Source organism: Myotis lucifugus, unplaced genomic scaffold (genome assembly GCF_000147115.1).
Source record: "Myotis lucifugus unplaced genomic scaffold, Myoluc2.0 scaffold_162, whole genome shotgun sequence".
NCBI lineage: Eukaryota > Metazoa > Chordata > Mammalia > Chiroptera > Vespertilionidae > Myotis > Myotis lucifugus.
In genome coordinates, this window is record NW_005871210.1 from 2,203,288 (window position 1) to 2,215,749 (window position 12,462).

A 12,462-nucleotide genomic window follows, 5' to 3' on the forward strand; every position below is an offset into this window, starting at 1 on the left:
AGCTACATGGTCTTTTCTCTGCTCCCCAGACATACTCAATTCTTTTCTTCCCCTAGGACCTTTGTCCGGGCAGTTCCCTCTTCCTAAACACTCTACCGAGCTTGTAGCATGAGTAATGCCTCCTGGTCCTTAAAGTCTCAGTGTAACTGTCATCTCCCCAAAGGCCTTCCTTGACCAGCATATGTTAATCTTGTCCTCACCTCCATTCTCCATTTTTCCTAAAATAATTATCATGTTTCAATGATTTAATGTCTCTCTTTACTTTTGGTGTTGTTACTCCGTCTTCCTGGTAAAAATGTAAGCTCCAAGAGGCAGGGATTATTATGCCTGGTTGGTCATCATGTGACCCCATTGCCTAAAATAGTTCCTGCTACATAGGAGGAGCTTGATAAATTTGTTGAATGAATGAATGAATGAATATGCAACTGCTGATAAACTCCCTTTTGAAACTTCCTTCCACTGTTTTCCACAGTCTTGCTCTTTCCTGGATTTACTCCTATTCTGTGGCTGTTCCTTCTTGGTCTCATCTTCCTCCTTTCAACCTTTGGCAGTCAGATTCCTTTTTATCACACCCCACCCCTCAGTGCTTCCACTCTGTGGGAATGACTCTGACATCTTGTGTCTGCAGCCCTGACTTCTCCCTAACAGTAAGTCACTTTGCTGACTTCCGCCTGGCACCTCCAGCTGGAGGCATTCCCAGCACCCCAAATTTGGTATGTCCAAAACTGAAACACATCTGGGCTCCCGATGTCAGTTGGCAGTGCCATTATCTTCACCCCCTCTTCATGCCTCATGGTGTCCAGGCCAATCTGTATGTCTCATGAGATGATCATCCTATACTAGTATAAAAAAAGGCTAATATGCAAATCGACCAAACGGTGGAATGGAATGACCGGTTGCTATGAGGTGCACCGATCACCAGGGGGCAGACGCTCAATGCAGGAGCTGCCCCCTGGTGGTCAGTGCACTCCCACAGAGGGAGCGCCACTTTGCCAGAAGCCAGGCTCATGGCTGATGAGCCCAGCAGCGGTGACAGGAGCTTCTCCCGCCTCCACGGCAGTGCTAAGGACTCTCAGGGGATGTCCGACTGCTGGCTTAGGCCCAGGGGGAGCGGGCCTAAGCCAGCAGTCAGACATCCCCTGAGGGGTCCTGGACAGTGAGAGGTTGCAGGCTGGGCTGAGGCCCCCCGCCCCCAGTGCACAAATGTCGTGCATCGGGCCTCTAGTGTGAAGATAAATAGGAAGACATGCTAGGTCATTACCCTGAAAGTTTCGGCCTCTTCACCTACTAGCCCGGCAACGGCTGACAGTGGGAGGATAGGTCCATAGATAGGATCCTTGGGCAATGATTCGGGGAAAATTGTGTCTTTTTCATTAAAATATGACCCGTCTTCCAGAGGTAATTTTACCGACCTAGGGAAAAAAGGAGCATCAGAATAATTTTATTTACTATATTTACATTTCGCTTAAGAAGGCAGTTTTCAAAAATTGCAGTTTTAAGGATGTACATGGCCAATATCTCCTTAGTCTTTATTTGGGGGAGTATGGTCAGCTCAGGGGCATCTTGAATCTTTGAACTCTTTTCAACAAAGAAACAAAGACACCATTATCATCAACTATCACCAGGACATTGGTCACAGAATTTCTCTATTTTTTTAAATCCTCACCTGAGGATATGTTGTTTTTTAAAAATTGATTTTAGGGACAGAGGAAGGGAGAGTGAGAGAAACATTGATGAGAGAGAGAAATATGATTAGTTACCTCCCATATGCATCCCAAACTATGGATAAAGACATTTAATTCATCAAATTGATCCAATCAACATTACATGAATACAAAGTCCACCACTGTATCTAATCTAATAAAAGAGAAACATGCAAATTGACTGCACCTCTGCTACGCCCCAAGCCACGCCCACCAGCCAATCAGAGCACTACTATATTGCAAATTAATCCAACCAAGATGGCGGCCGGCAGCCATGGAGCTGGAGCAAGCAGGAGGCTTGGTTGCCCCGGTGATGGAGGAAGCCAAGCTTCCTGCCTGCCCTGGGCCTTCGCTCAAGGCAACAATGTTTCAATTATAGAAGCTAAATAAATCCCAGATACCTGCTTCCAGCCAGCCTCCACTGGGAGCTTGGGTGGCTGGGGGCCGTGGCCAGCCTGCAAAAAGCCACCAGCCCCTCACCCAGGATAGCCATACCCTCATGGGTTGAGGGTCCACACTGGGGGGCTTGGCCAGCCTGCAAACAGCCATCAGACACTCACCCAGGCTGGTCACACCCTCATGGGTTGAGGGTCCCCGCTGGGGGGCTTGGCCAGCCTGCAAACAGCCAGCAGTCCCTCACCCAGGCTGGCCAGGCACCCCAGCAGGGATCCCCACCCTGATCCGAGATACCCTTCAGGGCAAAACAGCTGGCCCCACCCATGCACCAGGCCTCTATCCTATATAATAAAAGGGTAATATGCAAATTGATCCTAACAGCAGAACGACTGGGAATGACTGGTCACTATGACACACACTGACCACCAAGGGCAGATGCTCAATGCAGGAGCTTCCCCCTGGTGGTCAGTGCACTCCCACAGGGGGAGCTCTGCTCAGCCACAAGCCAGGCTGATGGCTGCCAGTACAGCGGTGGTGGTGGGAGCCTCTCCTGCCTCCTCAGCAGTGCTAAGGATGTCCAACTGCAGCTTAGGCCTGCTCCCTGCTGGCAAGTGGTCATCCCCTGAGGGCTCCGAGGCTGCTAGAGGGATGTCTGACTGCTAGCTTAGGCCCAACCCCCTGGGGAGCAGGCCTAAGCCAGCAGGTAGTCATCCCCTGAGGTGTCCCAGACTGTGAGAGGGCACAGGCCGGGCTGAGGTACCCCCCTGAGTGCACAAATTTATGTGCATTGGGCCTCTAGTCTATATAATAAAAGCCCAGCGACCTTTATGGCGGAATGACACCAGGAGGCAGATGCTCAATGCAGTAGCTGCCCCCTGGTGGTCAGTGCACTCCCATAGTGGGAGCACCACCCAGCCAGGAGCCGGGCTCTCGTCTGCCTCCATGGCAGCACTAAGGAGCTGCAAGCCAAGTGGTAAAGAGCGTGCAGGCGGGCAGTTAGGAGTGAGCAGATGGGTGGTTAGGAGCCAGGGGTCCTGGATTGAGAGAGGGCGCAGGCTGGGCTGAGGGACATCCCTCTCACCCCCGCATGAATTTCATGCATCAGGCCTCTACTTGTATTATAATGAAGTCTCTCACTTTGCTTTGAGATGATGGTCCTGGTTAGTTCTTTCAATGGTCCACACAGTCACTAAACTTGGACTTGACAAGCACAGCTGGCGCCAGTTCATGGGGTTAAAAGTCATCTGGCTCACATCTACACCAGGTTGCGACTTCTTGCACAAAATAACACCCAATTCCCAGTTCCTTAGAGAAAAATTGCGTTTGGAAAAAAGTAATTAATTTGAATTTCATATATTGAGAGTATTTATCTAATATGAAAACAATTACATAAATTGTGACTTAATTTATTGTATAATTTATAAAATCTATAGCATTAATAACACGTTCATAAAATAATTATGATTATCATTATACTGTACCTGTTAAAGAAAGCAAAATAACTATTTTTAAAAAATATTACTCATATGCTACCAAGTCTATTTTATCTTATTTAATTTGCATTTAACTCATCCAAATCTAGGAAATGGAATATAAATGTAGGTATCTAAATAAATGTAGGTATCTAAATCTCTATACTATATACAAATATACTATGATTCTGGATATACTATATACATTGATGCCAATTGAACATTTACTGAGTTTTTGCAACCACAGTACCAGTACTTTAAAAATTATTCATTTATTTATTCACTTGAGAGAATGTCATGAATGCCTACTGTAAGCAAGGTCCTTTGCTAGATGAAATAAACAGAAAAAAATTAATGTAAGCTATCCCCCCTCATACAGGCAGCCAGCACTCCATTCAGAGTTGTGACTGTGAAACTGGAACTAATATTTATTAAGCTCACTTGGTTTTTGGCTTCCTCTGCTTTCACCTTCTTCCATCCTCATCCCAAATGTCCTGTCCATAATGTCAACCACTCTATTGCTAGTATTGCTGCTTCCTTGATCTTTGGACTTTCTACCTCAGCTGCCTGGCAAAAATTGTCATGCCTGGTGGATACAACTGAAAGCCTGTGGTAGGCAGACATAGAAAGATCAAAGGACTATGTGTGTCAGTGACATTATCAATTCCTGGTTACTGCACTCACTGAAGCCTCAATACCACCTTTGATCCTACTATTTCTCTGGTCAGTGCTCTCTCCTATTCTCTAAAGTGGTCATTTTTAATATTCTCCATTTTCCTCACAGCCCTCACACCTTGATCTCAGACTTCTAGTGTCCAGAATCATGAGACAATAAATTCTGCTGTTTAAGTCACTCAGTTTGTGGTACTTGGTTAATGGCAGCCCTAGAAAACTAATACATCCATCGACAGGTAAGTAGATAAACAAACTGTGGTATACCTATACGATGAAATAGGAAGGAATAAACTATTGATACACATAGCATAAGAGATTTAAAAATAAGACAATTTAAAATAATTATGTTGCATAGAAGATGCCAGACCCCCTGGAAAAGGATATAGAATGTATGACTTTCTGTATATGAAATTCTAGAAAACACAAACAAATCCAGAGTGACAGAAAGCATATCAGTGGGGGACTGGGAGCAGGGGGCAGGGGGTAGGGGGCAGAGGGTAGGGCAGTGATGGGGTAAGAGTATGTGTGGCAAGGGCCAATGAGGAAGAATCTGAGGGGCACAAAGAAACTTTTGGGGGTGATGGATATACTTATTATCTTGATTATGGTGACGGTTTCATGGGTTTATTCATAAATAAAAACTTATCAAATTGTACATCTGGAGGAAGCCCAGAGGTCAGAGTGGGGCCATCCAGTTTGCAGCTCCGTGGAACCATAAAAGACACACTCAGGGGGCAGACTCAGTGAGCACCAAAACCCCATTGAAGCAAGTCTTGCCCCAGAGGGGTGTCTCCAGCACAGAAGTTATCCCACTGCAGACACAGCTGATTCTCACAGCCAATTGTCCTGGAGGTCAATTCCTCCCGGTGATAACTACAACAATCAAGGCTTAACTACAACAAGACTTTGCACAGAGCCCACAAGGGGGTGCACCAAGAGTGTCTACCTCAGGTAATTGGGACACTTAGCACAGAAAGGCACTCTATCAACACAGCGAAGCATAAAAAATGCTGAGACAAAGAAACAGGACACAAATGACAGAAATGGAGGAAAGCAAACTGCTGGATATAGAGTTCAAAACCACACTTTTAAGATCTTTAAAGAACTGTCTAGAAGCCGCCGATAAATTTAGTAAGGCCCCCAAAAAGACTGGTGAGACCGCCGATAAATGTAGTGAGATCTTCAAGAAATCTAGTGAGACCCTCGATGTTGTGATAAAGAACCAACTAGAAATTAAGCATACACTGACTGAAATAAAGAATATTATACAGACTCCCAACAGCAGACCAGAGGATCGCAAGAATCAAGTCAAAGATTTGAAATACGAAGAAGCAAACAACACCCAACCGGAAAAGCAAAATGAAAAAAGAATCCAAAAATACGAAGATAGTGTAAGGAGCCTCTGGGACAGCTTCAAACGTACCAACATCCGAATTACAAGGGTGCCAGAAGAAGAGAGAGAGCAAGATATTGAAAACCTATTTGAAGAAATAATGACAGAAAACTTCCCCTACCTGGTGAAAGAAATAGACTTCCAAATCCAGGAAGCGCATAGAATCCCAAACAAAAGGAATCCAAAGAGGACCACACCAAGACACATCATAATTAAAATGCCAAGAGCAAAAGACAAACAGAGAATCCTAAAAGCAGCAAGAGAAAGAAAATCAGTTACCTACAAGGGAGTAACCATACCAATGTCAGCTGATTTCTCAACAGAAACTTTGCAGGCCAGAAGGGAGTGGCAAGAAATATTCAAAGTGATGAATACCAAGAACCTACAACCAAGATTACTCTACCCAGCAAAGCTATCATTCAGAATTGAAGGTCAGATAAAGAGCTTCACAGATAAGAAAAAGCTAAAGGAGTTCATCACCACCAAACCAGTATTATATGAAATGCTGAAAGGTATCCTTTAAGAAGAGGAAGAAGAAGAAAAAGGTAAAGATACAAATTATGAACAACAAATACACATCTATCAACAAGTGAATCTAAAAATCAAGTGAATAAATAATCTGATGAACAGTATGAACTGGTGATTGTAATAGAATCAGGGACATAGAAAGGGAATGAACTGACTATTCTTGGGGGGGGGAGGGAAGGGGTGTGGGGGGTGCGGGAAGAGATTGGACAACAATTGTGCACCTATGGATGAGGACAGTGGGTGGGGAGTGAGGGCGGAGGGTGGGGTGGGAACTGGGTGGAGGGGAGTTATGGTGGGAAAAAAGAGGAACCAATGTAATAATCTGAACAATAAAGATTTAATTTAAAAAAAGTGTACATCTGTATATACACTTTATTATAAGTCAATTGTACCTCAATAAAGCTTTTCTTTTTAAAAAAAAAACTCTGCATAAACTAAATGTGGCTCACTGAACCTAGATTATTACATCTATATTATAAAAGGCCAGTGGCCGTAACACAGTAACGCCATAACGACCAAACGACCGGTCACCAGGAGGTGCATTGATGGGTTCCACGGCGCGGCGGGTCTGGGGTCCCACGGCAGTGTGGTGGGTCTGAGTCTAGCGCGATTTCACGCACTGGGCCTCTAGTTTTTATATAAGAAATACTAATATGTAAGGAGCATCCTTAATCATTCCTGGAACATTTTGCCCTTTCCCTTACTAAGACTCCCCTGAAGGAGTTTGTATTAAAGATGGAAGAGTGCCTGCAGTTTTTAATCTGGCCGCATGGAACGACCCAGCAAAGACCACAGATATATCTTATCCACAGGGAGTCCTGTACAGCAAAACAACCACTTCAAACTGAGCTCTAATACAGAGACCATCTTAGTAAGTTCAACATTAGTGGGAAGCAGTTTATTTATTTGTAGAAAAGATGAAAGTTTATGTATTTATAAATGTATTCTTTATTTGACAAAGGCAGTATGTTAACACATTAATAAAAAGAGAACTAGGATAATTAATTTAACTCTCATTTAGCTTTTTTAAATATATATTTTATTGATTTTTTACAGAGAAGAAGGGAGAGGGATAGAGAGTTAGAAACATCGACGAGAGAGAAACATCCATCAGCTGCCTCCTGCACACCCACTCCTGGGGATGTGCCCACAACCAAGGTACATGCCCTTGACCGGAATCGAACCCGGGACCCTTCAGTCCACAAGTCGACGCTCTATCCACTGAGCCAAACCGGTTAGGGCTCTCATTTAGCTTTTGCCCTACCAAATTTCATGCCTAAAAGTAGTAACTAAAATTAAACAGCATGATTAGGACTTTTACTTCTTCTGTTTATCGTTGTTTCAGATTTTTCATGTATCTGTCCTTTGATAAAATCCAGAAAGATTTTTATAAATAACCTAATGTAAAAGCATTCTGTAAATTCCTTTAACTAGTCAAATGCAACTCAAATGAAAGGAATTTGGCAGGATGCTGGAACTTACCACAGAGCCAATTCAAATTCTGGGAGAGAGGAGTAACTAGCCAGGTAGGTGCCACAATAACTGAATGAAAGTAGAGTATAGTCCAGAAGAACATTGCCTAAAATATAAAAACATTATAGGGACTTAATTATCATATTCTGAGATTAACTATAGTCTATAGTTTATTTCCCTTTTCTAATAAATTTCACATATTTCAAACACATTTAGCTTTTGGAATAAGAGATCTCTTGGCTGATTTGTAACATAATGAACAGAAAGTTAAGAGTCAAGTTAAGAGCCATTTTTTTAAAAAACATTAGCATATATTAAGACTATTGGTTCACTATCTCTAGACTTCAATGCACAACTGAGTATCCTGCACCATGTATGACCCAGTGTGATTTGAAGTGATTTAAGAACCATAAAATATTCCATAAATATATCAAACATTATCATTAGAAGTTATTCAAGCAACTTTAAATACTTCAGGGAGGTGTAATAATTCTAGCTTACTTTTATATCTCCATACCTTGGGCCATATCCTTAGGCCATATCCTTAGCTTAATATTGTCCAGTTCTTAGAACTACTATATAGACATTTCCTCATATAACTAAAATTAATTTTATATTTTCTTTACATTTATTTTAAACTTTTAAAGATGCATGTGTTTTGTTTTTTAAGAAATACCAATCTCCCACCCCCCAGAAAAGCATGAACAAATATCCTTTGTAATTCTACTACCAAATTTGGTATATTTCTTTTTGGTATTTTCTTCTGTGTTTACTTGTAAAAATCCAGATTTTTCTTTAAATATAACTTTCCTTCTTATAGCTATAATAATGGGCTAAATATTATACATAATAATTCATTTTTAAAAGTATGGTATATAATGTCACTCCTATTGGCTTATTGTTGTTTACCTTACATTGAGCTTCTTATAATTAGTAATTCTTTAAACATGTGAATTTTAATGTTCACATTAACCAGCCTTTTGCTACGACAGCACTCTACTCCTTTGCCCACAAATTTTTGACCATATTTCTGATTATTTCCTTAATAGTGAATTCTACTTCTTGAAGTGGGTTTAACTAAATCAGATATATTTTTATTTCCCAGATTATATCCATTTATATTCCTACCTTCAACTAAAAGAGTGCTATCAATTTCACTGCACTCTGCCTAGCAGTTATCAGATTTTTTTAAAAAAAGTGACCTTGATAAGCAGAAAAATTTCATCTTGAGATGGACATTTTTTAATGTTTTTGTTCATTTATAGTTTCGTGGTGTAGGCAAATTCCTTTTCCATTATTCTAATGGAATATTTGTCTTTTTTTCTTATTGTTTCCTAATGCTCTGAAAATATTTGATCATATTTATTCCTAATATTTCCCTCTGTTTATTATTTGCCTTTTGACTTTTCATGGTATTTTATATGTTCCTAAGTTTTAAATTTCTATGTAATATGTCAATCTTTCTATTTTTCCTTTGTGTGAAATGTTGTTTCTCACCCTGAAATCATTTCAATTTTCTACCATATTTTCTTCTACTTTTCAATGGGTTTGTTGTTTTTATTGAACTCTTATTTTCATCTGATATATATATTTTGATGTACAATATAATGAGTACCTAACTTGATACTTCTGTTTAAATAGTTCTTTAAAAAAAACTACTTCCTTAATTCTATTGTTGAATAATCCATACCATTTATTTTTTGTGTATGTGGGAGTGTCTTTCATCATATGCTTAGCTTTATATATTCTAGAATCTGTGCCCAGACTTCAACTCTTCTACTGATCTAGTGATCTCTGCACCAATATCACATCCTTATTTACTGTAGCACCATAATGATTAAGAGCCCTCTGCCTTCCCACTGTTCTCTTTTAAATTATTTCCATTCTGTACTTTTTATTCTTCCAGATGAACTTAGGAACCATTTCATTTAAGTATTCCTGTCTCTTGAAAACATAGAATTAACCTATGAATTACTTTCTGTGAAAATACCAGAAATATCTGTATAATAACCAGGCTTTCCACCCAGAAATGTCTCCATATACTTAAATATTTTAAATCAGTGATTTTTGCAGCTTTCTGTGCTGAGGTCAATCACATTTCTTCTTTGAGTTATTCCTAAGTATTTACATCTTCTAATTGCATGGATGTTTATTTTGAAACCAGCATCTTGTTGAGCACTCCTTTATTGCTCTCATTACCTCCTTTCCCATAGCTATAATTTTTCTGTTTTGTGTTTTGTTGCATTGGCTAGAGCTTCCAGGGTTTTTTAGGCCCTGGCCGGGTAGTCAGTTGGTTAGAGCATCACGTAGATATGTGAAGGTTGTGAGTTTGATCTCCAGTCAGGACACATACAAGAAGCAAGCAATGAATAAGTGGAACAACAAATCAATGTCTCAATGTGTGTGTGTGTGTGTGTGTGTGTGTGTCCCTCTCTCTCTCTCTCTCAAATAAAAAAAAGTCGTTTTAATCTGTGGGAACACAAATAAAATGTTAATTTATAATGAAGTTCCCTGGTTTGACTCAACACTTATTTGACCCAAAAGGCTGCAGATCTAAGACCAGCCCTAAGCTCTCCTGAGATTTCTGTCCATGCTGTGCTAAATGAAAGACTTGTGAAGATGGGCTCTAATAGATGTGCAGTAGTCTGGTCTGGGTCAGCTATTTCTAAGAATGAGTGAATAATAATTGAAATGGTCCTAGCTGATGTGCTAAGTGGTTAGAGCACACCAAAGGGTGGCGGGTTCAATTCCTGGTCAAGGGCACATACCTGGGTACCTGGGTTGTAGGGTTGATTCCTGGCCTGGAGGCAACCAATAGATGTGACTCTCACATTGATGTTTCTCTCTCTCTCCCCTTCCCTTCCTCCCTTCCACTCTCTCTAAAATTCAATGTAAAACATATCCTCAGGTGAGGATTAACAACAAGTAATAATAATGATGATGATAATAATAATTTAAATGGTAGATAACATTGGTTGATATATATATATGACACATGTCATACATTATATAATGACATATTATATACATATATATGTAATTTCATTTATTATCACCACAGTCTTAATAATACTACTCTTATCCCCATTTCACAGAAAAGAAAATTGGGGCTCAGAGACTTATCTTCAATACATCAATTCACCTGGATTTTCAATAAATTACCAGAAAAGAAAAAAAAATTGTTCTGAAAAAGGTTTTTTCAAAATGCATTTAGTGGTGTAAATGAGTCTTTTAGCTCAGTGCTTCTCAAGCATAATGTGCATATGAATCACCTGGGGAATGTTATTAAAATGCAGATTCTAATTCAGTAAGTCTGGGATGGGAGCAGTTTCTGCATTTATGACAAGTACCCTAGGTGATGACAATGTTGAAGGTAAGCAGACCACACTGTGAGTAGCAAGGCTCTAGCCCAGTGGTTCTCAACCTTCCTAATGCTGCGACCCTTTAATACAGTTCCTCATGTTGTGGTGACCCGCAACCATAAGATTATTTTCGTTGCTACTTCATAACTGTAATTTTGCTACTGTTATGAATTGTAATGTAAATATCTGATATGCAGGATGTATTTTCATTGTTACAAATTGAACATAATTAAAGCATAGTGATTAATCACAAAAACAATATGTAATTATATATGTGTTTTCCGATGGTCTTAGGCGACCCCTGTGAAAGGGTCGTTCGACCCCCAAAGGGGTCGCGACCCACAGCTTGAGAACCGATGCCCTAGACCAATTAATTAAATCCTTTGTGATCAGCCTCATTCCTTCTTTAAAAATGTGTATTACAAAAAAAAAGACTTCCAAAACATTCTTCACTTATCTGAACTAGGTTTGGTTACATCTTATGACAAAATCCTTCAGTTATGGCAGAGGGAGGGTCTTGCGGGATACCTTTTAATTTGGTCCTTCTGGTCAATCCAGGAAAGTTGTATATGTAGATGAGAGGTTTTAGCTTCCGGTCAGAAAAAGCCACAACTTCATAAGGAATGTTAGTTGCCACGACGCCCACAATTCCATTCATACACTGGAGTACAGTTTTTTTCTTGGTTTCGATATTAATAAATATTACGAAATTGCCACTGGAGTAGCAAATGGTGCTGTCGTTGACAAAATGAACATTCTGCTTAGGGAATCCTTGCACCCATCTTTAGGGAAGAGATATATCACCATAAATATAACACATTCCAAACACTTTCTGTTTTTGACAAAGCAAACAAAAGGTCATCAAAATCTTTGAAACACATCTATACTATTTTCACCCCCTTTCTGCCTAAAACAATATCTAATATGAAAGAACACTTATGCCGTCTGTGAGGCCAGTTTGAGTCCAAGTGGGAGAGAGATTTAAATGTAGACTAAAAGTTCCACGGGTTTCAAGAGCCTTCTTCAGAGAACTTTTTCAGTGAAGCAAATCCTTTACCAAACCTGAGGAAGTCTCAGAAGGATTTCTGGGGCCTTATATACTTGGGAAAAAAAAAAAAAGTGAAAACAGCGAGAAAGAGAAAAAAACACACACACCCTTGATTCTAATAGAAAACAGGTTGTATCCTGGGCCTTTTATAATTAGCTTTGATTTTAAAAATAATCTTTAAAAAACAACATTGAATAGGGCAGCCTGCTTTGTGATTGTGAGTGGAGTAGGAAACGTTTTTCTTTACAAAAATGAAGCATGTGTAGCCATATCATAGGTCTAAAAATACAGATATAGAAAATAAAGAAATTAAGCCAACATGAAGGAAAGGTTAGAACACAAAAGGAACGTACTTTTAAAAGAAGGAATGTGTGGTGGGTATACGCTAGAAAGTAAGGAGAGTCTGAGATGA

At 40.1% G+C, this 12,462-nt stretch overlaps 1 protein-coding gene across 1 annotated transcript in view; it reads right to left on the reverse strand.

Annotated features, from left to right (window-relative positions):
• The window catches only part of CFAP43 (cilia and flagella associated protein 43), an 86,595-nt gene that overhangs the window by 72,729 nt on the left and 1,404 nt on the right, over nt 1-12,462 (reverse strand). The window contains exons 2-5 of the mRNA XM_014461918.2: nt 11,531-11,784; nt 7,650-7,746; nt 3,237-3,404; nt 1,262-1,412 (exon numbers count right to left, since the gene is read on the reverse strand). Coding sequence (XP_014317404.1) covers nt 1,262-1,412; nt 3,237-3,404; nt 7,650-7,746; nt 11,531-11,784 — 670 coding nt within the window. The remainder of the gene's footprint in view (nt 1-1,261; nt 1,413-3,236; nt 3,405-7,649; nt 7,747-11,530; nt 11,785-12,462) is intronic.